This window comes from Mustela nigripes, chromosome 10 (genome assembly GCF_022355385.1).
Source record: "Mustela nigripes isolate SB6536 chromosome 10, MUSNIG.SB6536, whole genome shotgun sequence".
NCBI lineage: Eukaryota > Metazoa > Chordata > Mammalia > Carnivora > Mustelidae > Mustela > Mustela nigripes.
In genome coordinates, this window is record NC_081566.1 from 62,651,646 (window position 1) to 62,670,791 (window position 19,146).

A 19,146-nucleotide genomic window follows, 5' to 3' on the forward strand; every position below is an offset into this window, starting at 1 on the left:
TTCCTCGGCTTGATCTCTTCCCCAGCATCTCCTCTGGTTTCCTTTGTCTTTGTAGCAAATTTCTGTTTGCTTTCTGAATCAAGATAGATTTTCCTTCTTCTTTTCTTAAGTTTCTCCCCTAGTAGGCGTAGTCCTAGTTCACCCGAGCACTTACCCTATACCAGTTCAGCCTTGCAGAGTCTGGTGAAATGCTCTCTTGCATCAGAAGGTTTTCCTCCCTCTTTAACTCTGGGAAGAAGTTGGACTTGAGCCCACGGTGTAAGACTAGGAGAGCTAAGTTTCCAGCTCTGGTGCAACCAAAAGGATGGGTTATGTTTGTTATTACAGTTTCCCCCTCTCAAATTCACCTCCTCAGTTTCTTTCGTATGTCTCTTTTTTCATTAATACCCAGGCCAAGTTCCTTCCCAACAGCGGTGATTCCACCCTGGCCATGTGTGCCCGCGATGGGCAGGTGCGGGTAGCAGAGTTGTCTGCCACGCAGTGTTGCAAGAACACCAAGCGTGTGGCCCAGCACAAGGGAGCGTCCCACAAGGTAAGTAAGCTCTTGTCCCCATGGGTGTGTGGTCTCGCTCCTCCACCAAGGATCTCAGCCGGGGCCTTCCCAGATCTCTGCCTGTTGTGTCTCCTCTGTTGTGGTCACCTGCCTCACTTCTTTTGTCCTAAAGTTTGTAGATTAAAAAAGGATGAAAAGCAGCCACCCTTAATTTCTTGCAAGTGAAGTATTTGAAAGCTTTCTAGATCTTGCACATACAGTGTTCAGGTGATGATACTAAGCCCTAAGCTGACCGGCGGTTGGTTTGGAAATCCTTGAGGTCTCCTGTGTCTTCCAAACCTCTTAAATATCCCTTGATTGTATCTGGAACACTTTAACAGCTCCAAGGTCTTAGTGGCCAGCCCCTCATGTGCGAGAGCTCCAGCTTCTCTTGGCTCTCAGGGACAGCACTATTTATGGACGCCCTGTTTGGGACTGGGATATAGAACAGACAGTCGTGGGGCAGCCAGTGAGCAGCCGAGAGCTCGTCTCAGAGCGGTCATGCTGTAGAAGGACGGCGGCCCTCTCTCACAAACCCTGAGCAGTAGGTAGGTGGACGTGGGATATCCTTTTCTAGGCCGAATGGCTCAGAAAAATATGGAAGTTAACCTGTTTCTTTGATTCTTAAGCCTGCCTTCAACCTGTTAACTAATTTTTATAACTGAGGTGTAAGGAATTAAACCTGCGCACCATTTCACCCCCCACCTGAGAGTTTAATTGATTTTCTTTGAGAATGAACCTTAATGGTTAATGTTTTTCTGTGTATCTCTATTCGGATCCCTTGGGGACTTAGTTGAAATAGCAAAACTCCTGTCCTCTTGACTTGTTTGGAATAAATAAGCTGTAACACATAGAACACATAGAACAAGAGAGAATGGGTTTATTAGTTCCTTTCCTGGGGTTTTACAACAAAAAAGCTAGACATGTCTCTTGTTGTGACATTTAAAGTGCAGTCCTTCCTGAAGATAAAGGAATGAACTAGGTGGCTTCTAATTCTAATCTGTAGAAACCTTTGTCTTAGGGCACCTGGGTGGCTCTGTCATCCGAGGTCATGATCGCAGGGTCCTGGGATCGAGCCCTGCATCAGGCTCCCTGCTCGGCAGGAAGCCTGCTTCTCTCTCTTCCCACTCCCCCTGCTGGTGTTCCCTCTCTCGCTGTGTCTCTCTCTGTCAGATAAGTAAAGTCCTTTAAAAAAAAAAAAAGAAAAAAGAAATCTTTGTCTTTTTGTCCCGTAGTTGGCTCTGGAACCGGACTCTCCCTGTACGTTCCTCTCTGCAGGTGAAGATGCGGTTGTCTTCACCATTGACCTCAGACAAGACCGGCCAGCTTCGTAAGTACAGCAGTAATGTTTTTACAGAACTGGATCTCTTGGCCTTGAAAATACCCCACCTGTCCTAGGTAATATCCATGTGTCTGGCCCATCCGAAGGGTCCCTCCGTGCCTGTTCAGAGAAGCAGGTTGAGGGTTGAGCGCTGCTTCCCTTCTTTGTTGTGGTTGGTCTGCTGCTATTCGGTCTACCTTCTTTCCTAAAACAAGCTTCGGCTGTCTTCTGTGCCGCCTGTAATCACAGGGCGATCTCCTCTCCATGCACTTGGGCGCCGCTCCGCTCCACTCGCCCACAGGAAGCACATTACTCTGCAGAGCAGCTTAGCCATACGGTCTGATGGAGTTTTCAGTTCAATTATGTATAGAAACGTGTAAGCAAAGGACAAGTCTTGCGCGAAAATATTAGTGCCTGTAATAGTCTGTCATAACAGTTTCTTTTTACATGAATTTGAGACTCCTAGTTAATCGCATCACTCCTCAGCCGTGTGATGTCCCGTAAAGAACAGAGCATCTTACTTGGATCTGGACAGACCTGGGTCAGATTGCCCCTCAGGCACCGCTAACCATTCTGGACCGCCGTTTCTCCAGCCTTAACTTGGGGCATAACCAATCAGTATTTCCGTCTGTGACCTCCTTGAGTGTTTTTGATAATGTCCTTGCTGCCCCAGCGTAGTGTCCGGCTCCACATTTGGAACTGATTACATTATAGCTGCTAGTTAGTTTAGTTGTAAAAATTTTAATTCTTCTTATAATAAGTAAATCTATCTTACTTTAAAAATTCAAATAATAAAGTATATTGACAGAATGTAAATGCTGTCTCGTGCACACCTCTCTGCCCCCACTTTTCTGGCTATTGGTGGCCACTGTGAAAAATTTTGGAATACCTTTCCAATCCTGTTTGTATACTTTTATGTATCTTAAGATATATATATACAGTTTCCCTCGTAAATGGGATTAAATGTACATACGTATAAATACACACACGTAGTCCCTTGCAGTTTGCTTTCTTCATGTGGAAACATGTTTTAGAGATCTTTCTACATCCGACCATGAAGGTCTATTTAACCATGGTAGTTAAAGCAGTGGTTTATTATAACAGTTTATTTAATTGCTACCTTGTTAATGAGTTATCTACATTATTTATGGTCTCATTAGTGTTAAAACTTAAAACAAGTCGTGTATGTCATTTCCAGTGTTAACTAAGGGATGTTAATGATTTACAAAACATACGAGTAGAAGATAAGCTAATTTAGGAAAGACAGTCTCACGGTTGGTTATTATTAGACTTTTGTTTTTCTTTATTTTTTAAGATTTTATTTATAAGAGAGAGAGGGAGCCCGACGTGGCTTGATCCCAGGATACTGGGATCTTGACCTGAGCAGAAGGAGCTACTTTAACTGACTGAGCCACCAGGTGCCCCTTGTTATTTTCTTTCTTTAGTTCCAGAGGGGAGGGGAAGCTCAAAGATGCAACCAATGGGCTAAGTTTGTTTGGTCTGCTCTGATAGAGAGTTGTGAAACAGAGTGGGAGCTTACCCTGTGCGCCAGCTCATAGGAAAACCACTGTTAGATCACAAGAAGTCGGAGACCATGTCGTGGGCAAAACAGATGACTTGGGCAGATTACTGAATTTGGAATGAAATGACAGAAGCAGTGGCTCCGGATGCAAGCACTGACGGGTGGGCTAGAAATTTAAAGAGGGAATATAGGAGAAGCTTGAAGGAGGAGAAGGCCCAGATTCTGGATTCGGGGAAATAAGAGACTGTGAACTTTCAAGAAGTTTTTGCTTTAGGGGCTGAAGAAGTAGTAGAAAGTTTGACTGAGGTGGGGGCCCGCATGTAAGGTCATGGTTGGAAAGTCCAACTGTGTTTATGTGTGAAGCTAGTGTGTGAACATCCACACATCAGAGGCATCCTTGTGTGAAGCTGGCTTAATGGGAACTTCTCTTTTGTGTATTTATGATAGCTAAGGCTCTGGAAGCTGGTGAGACTGGCTGACATTTTTAGGAAAAGAGTTGGGTTTGGAGCTGTGGGTGGGATAGTCCTTTAGCCAGCGGAAGCCCGTTTGAAATACTCTTCAGAGGACTTCTTCGCCCTGATCTGTAGTTATTTTTCCCTTTTTGTTGGAACATACCTGCTCACTAAAAGTAAGACTGATGAATCACATTTGTACCCCTGAAACAAATAATACATTATTGAATTATTTTTAAAAATGCAAATTTTAAGGCAAAATTTGGTAAGTTTGTTTCTTATGCTTTCATGTGCTTCCTCCTCCTGATATGAAAAAAATATTTTTCTTTTCACCTGCTGCCATGATTAATCATTTTTATAGCCAGCTCTCTGGAAACCCCATGGTACTCTGCATTTATCCATTGGGAGAGAATTTTTTGTTTCCGATGAGTACATTGAGGCATTAGAAAGATCGAGCTCTTTGTCAGGATTACAGCGTGGCAGAGCCCTGTCTCGTAATCTGTCTCTTCAGTTTCTTCCTTCTGCTTCCACATGGTCAGCCTTATGTTTGTCTGCCTCTTTCCTTCTGAAAATCCACATTGCTGAGAAAATGAGATGATCTTGTGAAGAGCAGCAGCATCTGCTTTTCCCCGACTGAGACCTGATTCGAGCTGCCTCTCCTCTGTGCTAGTTTTGTTCCTTAAACTCAGTTTGGATATGTTTTCTACCTTGTGTTTTTGAGGGTTGTGAATGTGTGTGTTTTCCTTAATGACATTCATTTTCATGACTTTTATGCACTGTTTCTTTTTTCAAGATTTTATTTATTATTTATTTGAGGGACTGCATGCGAGCACGTAAGTTAGGGGGCAGGAGGGGCAGAGGGAGAGGGACAAGCAGGTTTGATCCCAGGACACTAGGATCATGACCTGAGCTGAAGGCAGACGTTAACTGACTGAGCCGCCCAGGCGCCCCCACGTAGTGCTTCAGTGAAAAGCTGCCGAGATTTTAAAATCAAGTAAAATCTCTCCACTTTGCTTAGAGCAGTTCTAGACTGGAGGGACTTTGACCATGCAGAAAAGATGCTAAAATCATTTCTTTACAAAGAAACTCGTTGTCATGGTTATATTTCTTTCAGTTTCCATAACAACAAAATGCACAAAACCGTAGAATTAAAAACGAAAGCTGGAACCCAGCCCTTTCCTTCCCTGTCGATGCGTTAATCTCTGTGATAGCATATTCCACTGGCTGGACTCTTGGATTCAGGAGAAGTATTCATAGTGCCACCCTTAAGCTGGGACAGATAGGGCTGTTTAGCCAGAATCTTCTGGCTAAAACTAAAATTTGAGTGACTTTTACTCAGGACCCCAAAGACCTAAGGATCGCCCTTTTTTTTTGTGGTACAACCAGAGGAGTAATTTAGAGATGATTTTCCAGTTCTAGAAATAGCTGCCTCCATACGAATCTCTCCTCACCTGCTTCAGATAAAGGAAGAATGCTGCTTTCCTCCGGGCCGTCCCGTCCTAGAGCTGAGGCTTGTCATTTTTCCATGTGCATTTTTAGAGCTGGCTTGTAAGTGACACTTCTGTGGAATCTGGGAAGTAGATTCTTTTCTTTCTTTCTTTCTTTTTTTTTTTTTTAAAGATTTTATTTATTTGGGAGAGAGAGAAAGAAGGAGGGCCCAGGCAAGGGAGAGAGGGACACGGGGAGACGAGAAGCAGGCTCCCCGCTGAGCAGGGAGCCCGACTCCGGGCTCCATCATGACCAGAGCTGAAGGCAGACCTTGACTGACTGAGCCACTAGGAGCCCTCGGTGCCCCTAGGACGTGGATTCTAACCTTAAGGTCTTTTCTGGCCACTGTTTTTATGATTCATCCTCCTCTTGCTCCCTGCTCCCAGATGGATTGGGAGGATGTATTTATGTCGATGGAAAATGTGGGTGTGTCGTCTGTTTAATGATAGCTTCCCATCGTGTCGGACTCCGGCTAACCCGACACTACCTGAGAAGCTGTACTTTCGTATACTTTAATTTACACGTCTTGAGGAATACCAGAAAATGACTTCACTACACTTTTGTTTTTCCTTCCCCAAGGTAGCATTTATTAAATATATGTGGGGGTGATTTTTGTTTTTTTCTTGTTCCAGTGTTCAAAACAAAACCGCTTTTTTCTTGCTTTCACAGTGAGAATCTGGTCTTCTCTTTTTTTTAAAGATTTTGTTTATTTATTTGGCAGAGAGACACAGCGAGAGAGGGAACACAAGCAGGGGGAGTGGGAGAGGGAAGAAGCAGGCTTCCTGCCGAGCTGGGAGCCCATTGCGGGGCTCCATCCCAGGACCCTGGGATCATGACCTGAAGGCAGATGCTTAACAGTCGACTGAGCCACCCCGGCGCCCCAAGAATCTGGTCTTACTAGCTGTGTCTGCATTACTCCCTGTGCTCTCTATTGTCGTGACCATCGGGTCTTTTAGAGAATGTAACTTTTACACTCTTCTACTCTTGAAGGAAACTGGTGGTGACAAAAGAAAAGGAGAAGAAAGTGGGGCTGTATACGATCTACGTGAATCCTGCCAGTACCCACCAGTTTGCAGTGGGGGGACGAGATCAGTTTGTAAGGTGAGTCTGGCTCTTTTGTGTTAAGACTTAGAGACTGATGCATTGGGGACCGCCAGGGGTCCTTTGTGGCCCACGAGTATGGGCTCGGAATCCATTAACCACCGTCTTGAACTTTTTACCCTCTTCCAAAGAGCTTAAGCTTCTTCTGAGGCATTCTGTTCCGTGATGTAGCAGTGGGAATTCCTGAGGGGTAGCTTACCATATTACAGAGATCGTCAAGTTCTTTTTTTTTTTAAAGATTTTATTTACTTGAGACAGAGCTTGCAAGAGAAAGCATGGAGCGGGTTTGGTGGGGGGGTGGGGCACAGACGGAGAAGCAGACTTCCTGCTGAGTAAGGAGCCTGATGGTGGGCTGCATCCCAGGACCCTGGGATCATGACCCGAGCTGAAGGCAGATGCTCCAGCCACGTTTTAAAGAAGTTTGATGAATTGACCAAGGTCCCCATATAGCAGCTGTGACTTAAATCTGGGTTTACTAGTAATCAGTGTATTAGTAAATATTTTCCACCATTTTTCATATATAAATTAACATGTACTAGGAATTTTGAAGTCTGGCTTCAGATACAGAAATGATGTGAGTGGGAGTACTCAGTGTGAGCTCTGGATTTTTGACTCCCACTGTCTTGAACCAGTTTTCCTTCTCCTTAGTGATATCTTTGTTACTGTGAATGTTTATTGTAACACAGGCTGTTGAGGCATATCCTAAGGAAAAGAGTTCAGAGCTTCAGTCCCCATGTGTATCACTTAGTTTCCTTCTGGCCCTTAGTCACAAACTGTATCCCCTCCCTACCCAGTTGGCCTATTTGACTCTGTTTCTCTGGTTATACTCTCCCGCTTTGCCCAGGGATCATCGGTTTGAGAAGGAGGAGGGAGAGGATCGCTAGAAAAATGAGTGACTTTTTTGCTTTTCTGATTGGGGTGGGGGGTGAAAAGCATTATTTTTCTTTTAAAATAAGAGCACTTTTTTTTTTTCCATAACTGGATTCTGAAATTAATCTCACTGATACATATCATGGGGTTAGAGGATTATTTAGAAATACATGAAAGATGACCTTCCCTTGTTCAAGAATCCTGCCACAAGAGAATTAGACAGCGTTGTGCCTGTTTCCTGTGTCCCTTGCGTTCCAAATTCTTCTCCTTTATTCACCAGTAGTAAATACGTAGGAATAGTGTTTGTTTTTTTTTTTTTTTTTAATAAGCTATTGATCGAAAGGGTTATAGTTGTCAGGTGCTGCCTCCTCCATATAAAGCATTTACTGAAATTCCTGGTTTGGATTTCCTGCTTAGTTAGAGCTTTGGATTGCTTGAGAAGTCTGTATCTGTAGATAATCCAACCACTAGGTCCTTGATGTTTGGAGGAGAATAGAGCAGTTGGCTTTATCCAGAGCTGCATTTGATGATGCCTTAATCCAAAGCTGATAATGTTGCCAGGGTTAGACTAAGGCTGGAAATCAGTGTCAACATTTTAGCAGGCTCCCTGCTAAGCAGAGAGCCTGATGTGGGGCTCGATCCCAGGACCCTGGGATTATGACCTGAGCCGAAGGCAGAGGCTTTAACCCACTGAACCGCCCGGGCGCCCCGGATTTTCTGTCTGTTATCAACTCAATAGCCTCTGTCCCTTTGTATATTGCAGATTTTTAGCAGATGTACACTGTTCACTTGGCATGTGTAGATTTGGAGGCACACTGACCCCGTGCAAGTAGGTGGTCCTTCGAGCACCCTAGCTCTTCTCTGACATTAGGCTCGTTCAGTTTCTCTGGCACCTTTTCAGTTCAGCCAGTTGAATGTTTTGGGATTTCCCCTTTCTTTCTTTCTTTTTTTTTTTTTTTAAAAGAATTTATTTATTTGACAGAGATCACAGGTAGGCAGAGAGGCAGGCAGAGTGGGGGTTGGGGGGAAGCAGGCTCCCTGCTGAGCAGAGAGCCGGATGTGGGGGTTCGATCTCAGGACCCTGGGATCATGACCCAGGCAGAAGGCAGAGAGGCTTTAACCCACTGAGCCATCCAGGCGCCCCGGATTTCCTCTTTCTGATTATTTCTTTGAAGGGTCCTAAAGAGCTCATCTTCCAGTACAAATCTGAAAACATTTTTGATGAATATTTTGTATCATGACACCATTAGCTTTCATTCCTAGCCTGAAGGAATTCCTTCAAGGGAATACAGAGAAATTGCTTACTCATTCTCAAGGCCTTTGCATTATGAATACTGAATTTTGGTTTAGTATTGTGAAGAAGCATTTAAAGGAAGCCTAGAGAGATTTGCTTTTTGGCCTATAGCCAAAAAAGGGGTGGGGGAAGAAAGGAAAAAGTAGGTAAATGGAGGTGGTGGAGGTGTGGGTGCCTACAACTGATCCTACTTAGGTAGGATTAGGTTTACGAATTGACGTGAGTGAGGAAAAGGAGAAAATACCAGATGAATGAATCCTGGTGTGTTGACATGTAAATATATTGGTAAAGGATTTGGTATAGGCCCTGGCTGATCAACACTCAATAAATAGTCCCTTTGCTTTTCTGTCCTTAGGCCGATATCAGCAACACTGAGAGAACGCTAGATTAAGGGCAGGGGGAGGTGGTGGGTGGGCTGGGGTCGGGGCGGGGCGGGGTGGGGGTGGAGGAAAGAGAGAGGCTTAAGGTAACAAGCTAATGGGTGCGTGAAGGCCTGTGGAGATGCCGTAAGGGTGTTGAGACTGTGCTGAAACCACGCTGGATTTGAAGGGCATGGGAAGAATGACTGTTGTGAAGATGTCACTCTTTCTCAGCTTGATCTGTTGATTCAGTGCGATTCCAGTAAAAATCCCAGCAGTTATTTTGTGGATGGTGATAAACTGATTTTAGAATTTATATAGAGAGGCAAGAGATCTGTAATAGCCAACACAGTGCTTGCTTCGGCAGCACATATACTAAAATTGTAATAGCCAACACAGTATGGAAGGGGAAGAACAGAGTTGGAGGACTGATACCCCCAGCTTCAAGACTTCCCATAAAGTTGTAGTCATGGAGACAGTGCAGTATTGGCAGAAGAAGAGACGAGTAGATCAGTGGAACAGCGCAGAGAGCCCTACATTGACACACGTAAATGTAGTCGAAGTATCTTTGACAAAGGAGCACAGACAGTACAGTGGAGCAGCAGGCTCTGCTTGCGGTGCTAGAGCGGCTGGGCGGCTACACGTGGAAAATGGAATCTAGACAGACCCTACACCCTTCACAAAAACTGACTCGGACTGATCACAGACCTAAAAGTAAAACCCCAACCTATACAACTTATATAAGATCGCATAGGAGAAAACCTGGATGACCTTTGGTATGGTGGTGGCTTTTATTTTGATTTAATAAATTGTTTTCCGGAATGTCCAGTCACGGCTCTGTTCATGCATCTTCACTGGCAGCTCGGGCACCTCCCCGCTCGGGGCTGCTGGCGGAAGCTCCCTGAGCTCTGTGCTCTGTGCTCTGAGACCAATTCAGTCAGGATTTCGCTGAGGAGTTCCTGAAAGGCTGCCCTGGCCAGAGGATGTCGCCTCCTTAGTCTCTAAGAGACAACAGCTAGAGTGACAAGCTTAGAGTTGGGAACTTCCTTATAGAGTTAGTCACATTTTGGTTTGTCACACAAGACCAGGTTACTGAGATTGTCCCAGACTTTGCCTTTGGACCACTTCTTTTTGGCTTTGCCCCCAGATTTGTTCACTGGGCCTTTGTCTTTTTTGATCGGCTTTCCGGCATCTTCCTTCTGGTCCTTTGGAGGTGTTGGGAGGCTTGGAGCGCAGCGGCCACGCCTGGAGCCTTGCTGAGACGTTGGACAGAAAGTGGTGATGCCTTTTTAGATATGATTCCAGCAACATGATTTGTGAAATAGTTGATAAGGTACACTACGTTAAAATGAAAAACTTCTCTGTGCAAAAGAATCTGATGACAAATCACAGGTTGGGATTAAGTACTTGCAAAAGGCATATCTGATATAAGACTGTTACGTAAAATACACGAAGAGCTCTTAAAACTCGACAAGAAAACAGTTCAATTAAAAAATGGGTCCAAGACCTTAACACAGACACCTTGCTGAAGAAGGTAGATAGATCGCAAATAAATATGTAAAAGCATGTCCTCGGTCATCAGGAAAATGCATACTAAACGACGAGATACTGCTCCCGAACACTGACAACAGCAGATGCTGGCTGGGACGCGGAGCCACAGGAACTCTCATTTATTGCTGGTGGGAGTGCGAGACGGGACAGCCACACCGGAAGCCAGTTGGTGGTTTCACACAAAACTAAACATGATATTCGTGCACCATCCAGCAGCCGCGCTCCTTGGTGTTTGCCCAGTGGAGCGGAGAAGTACGTGCGCTTGGACACCTGTACACGGATGTGTGGAGCAGCTTTCTTCGCTGTTGGCAAAACTTGGAAACAACTGTGGTGTCCCTGAGTTGGTGAATGGATAAACCGGTACATCCAGATGCTGGACCAGGATTCAGTGCTCGAGAAGAAGTGAGCCGTCAAGACATGAAGACACAGAGGACCATAAAGTGCGTGTTACTAACTTTAAAACATGCCAATCTGATATACTATATGATTCCAAGCATATGACATTCAGGAAAAGGCAAAAAACTATGGACGCGATAAAAATGCTAGTGCTTTTTAGGGGTGGGGCGGGGAAGAGAGGAACAGGCAGAGCACAGAGGATTTTCAGGGCCCTGAAAATGCTCCGTATGGTATCATAACAATGGATCTGTGTCAGACATTTGTCTAAACCTGTAGAAAATGCATCAGGAGCAAAAGCCCAGGTGGTCACAGGTGTGTCAGTGTAGGTTCATACTTGGTAAAAGCCAACAAAAAACAATTCTGGTGAGGGGTGTTGATAGTGTTGAGGTGATGTGTGTGCGGGCAGAGACTGAGGGAAACCCCTGCCACCCCCGGATAGTTTCGTAAACCTAAACCTGCTGAAAAGAAAAAGCCACCATTGGGTGGCTCAATGGGTTAGAGTCTCTGCCTTCGGCTCAGATCATGATCTCAGGGTCCTGGGATCGAGCCCCGCATCGGGCTCTCTGCTCCTCGGGGAGCCTGCTTCCTCCTCTCTCTCTCTGCCTGCCTCTCTGCCTACTTGTGATCTCTCTCTGTCAAATAAATAAACAAAATCTTAAAAAAAAAAAAGTCTCTGATATATTTTTTAAATATCAAGAGCCTGTTCTATGCTTAGAAAGTAGGGGAATAATTCGTATTCATCTTTGTATCCCACTGTCTAGCACAGGAGCTGGCAAATTCTACTGCCTGTTTTGTTTTATTTTCTTTTTAAGTTTTGAGAGAGAGCGAGCAAGCAGGAACTGGGGAGGGATAAGGGGAAAGGGACAGGCTGACTCCTGGCCGAGTCGGGAGCCTGATGCAGGGCTCCATCCCAGGACCCTGAGATCATGACCTGAGCCAAAGTCAGATGCTTAACTGAGCCACACAGATGCCCCTATACTGCCTGTTTTTTTATAAATAAAGTTTTATTGGAACACAGCCATGGCCATTTATTTACATATTATCCAAGGCTGCTTTCATGCTACAGTGGCAGAGTTTGGTAGTTGTGACAGGGACCAGATGGCCTGCCGGCTTAAAACATTCCCTGTCTTACCATTTCAGATCAAGTTTGCCAACCCCCAGCCTAGCGTCCTATCTAGAGTATAGTAGGTTTTTCTTAAATAGTTAGGGAAGAGAGGGGAAGGAAGGTAAGGGTTTGCTCAGAAAGAGGAAGAGCGTGGGGCGCCTGGGGGGCTCAGTGGGTTAAGCCTTTGCCTTTGGCTCAGGTCATGATCCCAGGGTCCTGGGATCAAGCCCCGAGTCGGGCTCTCTGCTCAGCGGGGAGCCTGCTTCCTCCTCTCTCTCTGCCTGCCTCTCTGCCTACTTGTGATCTCTGTCAAAGAAATAAATAAAATCTTTAAAAAAAAAAAAAAAAGAGGAAGAGCAGAGAGCCTTACATACCGAGGAACACCGAATGGCCATACACCAAAATATTGAATACTTAAATATGTTTTACTAATTTGCTGACTTAGAGAGTTTATGGTGGCTTAGTGATATTTAAGAGCTGTTGATTAGGCTCTGTTTACATCAGATGATCAGCTGCTGTGTTTGCTGAGGAGGAGTACTTGGCAGTAGCAGTCTCCTGTTTGTCTTTTTTCGGGGTTCACTTAGCAGACATTTCTGGACAATTCTCTCTCTTTTTTTTTTTTTTTTTAAAGATTTTTATTTATTTATTTGACAGAGAGAGATCACGAGTAGGCAGAGAGGCAGGCAGAGAGAGAGAGAGGAGGAAGCAGGCTCCTGCTGAGCAGAGAGCCCGATGCGGGACTCGATCCCAGGACCCTGAGATCATGACCTGAGCCGAAGGCAGCGGCTTAACCCACTGAGCCACCCAGGCGCCCTCTGGACAATTCTCTTAATGCAGGACGTTAAGCAGGAAGTTGTGGGGAACACAGACATGTATTGATTCATTCCTCCGTTCCTCCCGCACTTACTGAGCACCCTAGTGCTAGCCCACAGTTAAATAGACCTCGCCTTTGAGGAACATTCTGGAGAAACAGGTATATTAAGGATAGAAACTGTGAAGTACATGCCCAGGATTACTCCACTGCTAAGCAGCAGAGTCAGTGTTTGACCTCAGACTCCTTAAACATGGGAGAAACCACTTCTCCACGCTGTTCTTTTTCACAGAGGAAATCCTCAAACCCAACGGGACATGAGGATGGCGGGTAGAGGGGCCACTGCGGTAGAGGTAGGACAAAGGCTGTGACACGTGACACAGTGTGTTCGAGGAAGCCTCGCTCTTTTCTGCTTGTTCTGGTATAATGTACAGGTTCTTGGAGAAGAGGTGGAGAGTCCTAAGAGATGGAATTTGGACTTTATTTCGGAGAAAAATACAGAATCACTGGAGAGATTTCAAGCGGGGAATTTGCATAAAATGTTGCATTTTAGAAAAATGCTGGCAACAGCATGAGCAAGGAAGTCACTTAGAAGGATACTGCAAATAACCTAGGCCAAACCTCCGTCTACGTCATGGTTTCCCTGTAGAGTCAGAGGAGAACTTCAGACCAAAGCTCCGGGGAGTGTCAGCGTTGAAGAGAGAAAGACCGACCAGCTCGTGGACGCCGGGAGGGAGTGGTTGGCCACCGCCCGAATGGTGTCCAGAGGAGAGGGAGAGGCCCAGAGAGTGGCCTGTGGGTGGAGGCTGTCGGGCCACGGGTGACTCGGGCCTGGGAGTTCTCACCAGCGGGTTGAGGGCCCAAGCTAGCTGGGAATGGATGGAGAAGGGAGCCGGAAACGACGGACAGCACTGCGCGCAGGTGGCTTGTTTCAGTACTTGGCCTCTGAGAGGGAAGGACAGACAAGCAAGAGTGGGAAGTCAGGAGAGGGAGGGAGGGTGTTTGGGAAATGGGCAGACAGGCACGAGGGACAGGTCGAGGACTGCACTGGACGTCGGGCCTCAGAGCGGGGAAAGCACAGCTGTGGAGAGGCGCGCCGAGATGGGGGACGTGCACCGGCGGCGGCTCGTTCCTCCCGAAGGCCCCGCACCTGACGGGGGACCTGGCTGATGACATCTGTCCTAGGTGTCGGAATGGAGGGTCAGAGTGTGGCTCACAGAGATGAGGAGGGGTGACAGGGGTTGGGTGGGTGTGAAGGCAGGAGGAAAGCGGTCTTGAGGAGATCCTGGCGGGGGCGGGGGGTGTAGTCGTCACGGTGAGGAGCGAGAGGGCGAACGGGCCAGCTTAGAGGCCAAGACAGGCTGGAAGACCCACGGACTTCTAGAAGCCTGGCCTCTGTAGCAGTAAAGGCTGTTGGGGAACTTTCAGTGGAAATAAACAGCGCTGAGAAGCTGAGAGGAGCGAGAAGCCGCTCGGGTTCCCGTGCTGGAGGGCTCCCGCTTGAACCGGGGAGGGTCCGGGTGACAGTCGGGATTCGGAAGGGCCGGGAGAGGAGGGCCTTCCGGGAAGAGTGGGAGCCGGAAGCCCAGTGCCGTGGCCTTCATCTGACCTGACGGCCGGCTCCCGGCTCTGCTGCCCTGCTTTGCAGTGATCCAAGGGATCAGTTTGTAAGTTTGGGGGTTTTTAAAAAATTTTTAAATTTTTTTTTTTTTGGACAGAGAGAGTGAGGGAGCGCACAAGCAGGGGGGAAAGGAGAGGGACAAGCAGGCTCCCCCCTGAGCGCAGCGAGCCCCATGTGGGACTCCCTGGGATCAAGACCTGAGCTGGAGGCAGATGCTTAATGACTGAGCCACCCAGGCGCCCTGGGCGTTTGTTAAATTTTAACATTTTATTGTTTCTTCCGTTACAGGATTTACGACCAGCGGAAAATTGATGAGAACGAGAACAATGGAGTGCTCAAGAAATTCTGTCCTCACCACCTGGTAAGATTCACGAGGGGCCAGTGGTTCCCAGCTTTCCTAACTCAAGCCCAGGGCTGTCCCCAGAATCGTTGGCATGGAGTTGCTTGGACTTTCGAGTCCGTTCCCTGGATTTGAGTCCCGGCTCTGCCACTTACCAGCTTTGCGATCTTGGGCAGTCACTTTACCTCTCTTAGCCTAGGTTTTCTTGGTCACAGAGTGTAGAGATAAAGGTCATCGCCTTGCCCCGAGATGGTAAGGCCAGAGGACAGAGTGTGTCTGTCCCATGGCTCACACACAGAAAACCACCAGCAGGAAGCCCTCTCCCCTGAGCTGGCCACGTTTCACTCGTTGTACTCCTGTCTCTGCCTCTGCCCCTCTCTCTCTCTCTCTCTCTCTCTCTCTCTCTCTGGGAGAAGATAGAGGGGAGTTTGAAGGAAAACCTGTCTCCTGAAGGTTGTGTAACGAGGGGCGGGGGTGGGGCATCAGTCAGTATCTGCTCCTTATTGCAGGTGAACAGTGAGTCCAAAGCAAACATCACCTGTCTTGTGTACAGCCACGACGGCACAGGTACGTGAGCAGGGCCCAGCTCCTCGGCTGGCACGCCCCTCTGTCTGGGGAGCTGCGGAGCCCGCGGGGCGTGTGCCCTCCAGCGCTCACCGCTGTGCTCTGGCTCCCCTGGAGCCGCCGGGGCCTGGCTGCTGAGGCCCGGCGCGCAGTGGGAGGCTGTCGCAGGCGAGCCTCGAGGGGCCGGCGCCGCCCGCAGAATGCCGCAGATGAGGCTCGCAGTGCCCGTCCCGAAGCCCAGGCTCCTTCCTGAGCAGGTGCTTATGCCTGTGGCAGTGTCATTCCTGCCTTCACGGGTGTGATGTTCCCGAGCATCCTGCCGCCCTTGGGCCGGCAGCGGTTCTCGGTCCGCCCTGGACGCCTGACCTGCCTGCTGCTCCAGCGGAGCGAGATGGGCGCTCTGGCTGGGTGTTAGGAGGGGGCGCTCCCGGCGAGAAGCTGCACCCCAGCCCCCACTCCTGGTCCCAGCTCTGTTTCAGCCTTTGCCTTCACTGCTGTGTGCTTACTCTTGGCAGAGCTCCTGGCCAGCTACAACGACGAAGACATTTACCTCTTCAACTCCGCTCACAGCGATGGGGCCCAGTACGTGAAGAGATACAAGGGCCACCGGAATAACGCCACGGGTAAGCTCGTCCCCCTAGCCGCCGGGGTTGGCCGAGGGACTGCAGCGTGTCGTTCCGGCTGCACGGACAGGACGGGGCTGCCTGTCAGGGCCGTGAGAGGGTGTCCCTCATCGGGCTGCAGCTTCCGTGGGCGTGCTGTGCTCAAGCACAGTGGCCCGGAAGCCTCTCTCACTGCGGGGGTGGGGCCTCGATCAGGCATAAGAAGACATGAGTGAACGTGGTTTTCTCGTGATCTCAGGTAATGGGGTGCCTGGGTGACTCAGTGGGTTAAGCCTCTGCCTTCAGCTCCGGTCAAGATCCCGGGGTCCTGGGATCAAGCCCCGCATTGGGCTCTTTGCTCAGCAGCGAGCCTGCTTCCTCCTCTCTCTCTGCCTGCCTCTCTGCCTACTTGTGATCTCTGTCAAAAAAATAAATAAATAAAATATTTAAAATAAATAAATAAATGAATATCTCAGGTAACTTCAGGCTTAACAGGCTGTTAGGGAGTCTGGGAGAGCCCTCCTCAGTCTGGGGCACTGTATTGCCTGAAACCAGGGGTCGGGAGGAGTGAGGAGCTTTTGGCTCTAGGGCGGGAGGGGGCAACACATCTTCAGAACGAGGCGGGGACGGAGGCCTGGTGCCAGGGCCTCGTCCCCAGGCTGCGGTGAAGAGGGGCCGTGTGTGTTGTGTTTGTGGTCCCTGAGCTCGGCGGCGCCCCAGAGTCACCTGCCAGTCTTTTAAGGCCTGGCTTCTGTCCCCAGACATTCTGGTTTAATTGGGATTGGCTGCAGCTTGATAGGGGTTTTTTAAAAGCTCCCTGTGTGCCACCAGCATACGGAAGAGCTGGGGTGGCCGCTGCTCCTTGTCCTCACCACCCCTAACAGGTACCCGTCGTAAGTTTGACTTGGGGAGAGCAGTGACTTGTCCTTTTTCTTCTGAGCTGGTGAGGCGGGCCGGGAACCAGTGCTTGGAAGGTAGTCCTCGGGCGGAGAGAAGCTGAGTGCGGTCCCATGACCGCCGTGGCGCCGCACAGGGGTGCTGGGATGCGCGGCTTCTCTTAGTCATTTCAGGGGCCGGAGCCGTGTCCTTGAGAGTCTCGGTAGCAGGCACAGTTCCCGTGCCTCTGACGGCGGCGGCGGCCTAGCCCGCCCTCATTCTCAGGCCTGCTGGCAGCCCGGGAAGCCCTCACTGACCCAGGGTGATCCTCGGGCATAGACAGGTTTGCCTGGGCGTCGGCAGAGCTGGGGTGACTCAGCCTGGGACAAGTAAGGCATTAGTGAGGCTGGAGGTGCTCTGCAGGGCGGAGACCACGGGGGCCGAGGCTGCTGCTGGGGGACTGCAGGCCCTCAGCCCCGTGGAGCCCTGCGGGGGATCGGAAATCGTTTCTGGGACTGGTGTGATTTTTGGCCTCTAATGTACACACAGCCCCTTGATTTGTTCTGTGAAAGTGAGAGGACTTCTTTGGCTCTTAGCTGACTTAGAGTCTGTGAATAACTCAGGTCCCCATGAGGTAAATATACACAGGCCCGATGCCAGCTCTCCAGTGGTTTGTTCCGTCCTTTATCATTTCAGTAAAAGGCGTCAATTTCTACGGCCCCAAGAGTGAGTTTGTGGTCAGCGGCAGTGACTGCGGGCACATCTTCCTCTGGGAGAAGTCGTCCTGCCAGATCGTCCAGTTCATGGAGGGGGACAAGGGAGGCGTGGTGAGTATGCCGCGTGGGGCTGCCAGGCTCCCTGCTCTCCTGCCTGGAAGGTAGGTCCCAGCAGGCCCGCGGCGCCGCGGCTCAGGTCCAGCCGGCGCAGTGACGGCAGGGGTCGTCCGGCGCTGCCGAGGTTTTGGTGGGATCTTGTCTCCCTTTTTCTGTCTTCTGCCCCTCTAAAGCATGCTTTATTGAGGAGAGAAAGGGAGAGAACCTCTGGTTTGAATGAGGGATCTCGAGGCAGACGCCTTTTCTAAACGAAAAGCGCTGGAGTTCGAGGCGCTCCACCCTGCGCCGAGCCAGAGACGCTCGCGAGGCTCATGCCTCTTCCCCGATGGGGTGCGAAGTAGTGATCTTGACTAGCTCCTGGCTCGGCGGATATAAGCTAGAAGGGCCCAATGGGGACAGAGCAAACACGGCAAAAAAAATTTTTTTTCATTTTTTAGAATTTTTAAAATTTATTTTTAAATAATGACTGAGTGGCCTGCTTTGCCTGTCCTTTGACCTGCAGGCTGCCTTCCCAGAGGCTGGGCAGAAAAGCAGCACGGGGACCCTGAGTGGGGGAGTGAAGCGTGGTCTGCTTCTGTGTGCATCTAGCTAACCATATATTTCTTTCCTTTTGAGACCCAGAGTTAGGAAGGGGGTCGAGTGGCTTCCTAGCGTAAGGTTCTCAGATGGCCGAGGAGAGGCGGTGCGGCAGACATGGTGCCGATCGCCGTAGGCAGACTGGTGCAGGGCCTCTGGGGAGCGGCCGAGCTGGCTCGGCTTCTCTCCCACTTGGTTCCTTCTGCGCTCCGCGGGGCTGCAGAGCGCCCGGCCGTCTCCGTGGGCTCATCCTGAGAGCGCAGCGGAGTGTAGAATGGTTTGTTGCTGTTGCGCTCCTTTTCCTTGTGTGTTTCTTGCCCTGCTGTGAAATCATTTCAGGTTGTTTTCTGGTTTTGTCTAAATTCTGGGGACCTGGGGCCAGGACAGATCCAAGGCTTCCACGGCCTGCACGTACATGGAGAGGGGTCCCGAGCGGGAAGGTGTGTCTCACGGTTGCCTGCTTCATGTCCTGCTCTCCCCTAGGTCCTCTTCTGTCATCGGCAGTGGCCACACTAAAACACCGGAGTCCTCATGAGAGTTCTGCAGTAGGCAGGTAGTCAGAAGGAAGGCACAAAGGGCCATTGGATCCTTTCTAGATCCTAAACTGTCTTGCATTCCATTCCAGAGAGAAGGGGGGCTGTGTGCCCTCCCGCAGGCCAGCCCTTGTCTGTTCCCCTAGCCCACTCTGCAGGCCGGCTTGCTTTCACCTCGGCCAGGCTCGGGGTTGGCGAGGCGTCCAGGCGCTCAGGTGGGGAGGGCACCTGCACGGGATGGGTGGGCCCCAGGCCTGGATTGAGTGGTCCCGAGAGTGAGAGTTAGAGGGATTGTACCCCAAAACAAGGTTCCCAGCTGGGGAGCTTGATGACCTGTGTGCCCTTGCTGGGCCCCTCTGTTCTTTGGGCCTGACTTGCCTGCAGTGGGTCACCAGGCAC

At 49.3% G+C, this 19,146-nt stretch overlaps 1 protein-coding gene across 4 annotated transcripts in view; it reads left to right on the forward strand.

Moving 5' to 3' along the window:
* The window catches only part of DCAF8 (DDB1 and CUL4 associated factor 8), a 42,372-nt gene that overhangs the window by 18,092 nt on the left and 5,134 nt on the right, over positions 1 to 19,146 (forward strand). For all 4 annotated transcript variants that reach the window (XM_059413524.1, XM_059413525.1, XM_059413526.1 and 1 more), the window contains 7 exons: positions 392 to 532; positions 1,768 to 1,862; positions 6,306 to 6,416; positions 14,712 to 14,784; positions 15,273 to 15,330; positions 15,843 to 15,950; positions 17,502 to 17,632. In XM_059413524.1, the coding sequence (XP_059269507.1) occupies positions 392 to 532; positions 1,768 to 1,862; positions 6,306 to 6,416; positions 14,712 to 14,784; positions 15,273 to 15,330; positions 15,843 to 15,950; positions 17,502 to 17,632 (717 nt within the window). The remainder of the gene's footprint in view (positions 1 to 391; positions 533 to 1,767; positions 1,863 to 6,305; positions 6,417 to 14,711; positions 14,785 to 15,272; positions 15,331 to 15,842; positions 15,951 to 17,501; positions 17,633 to 19,146) is intronic.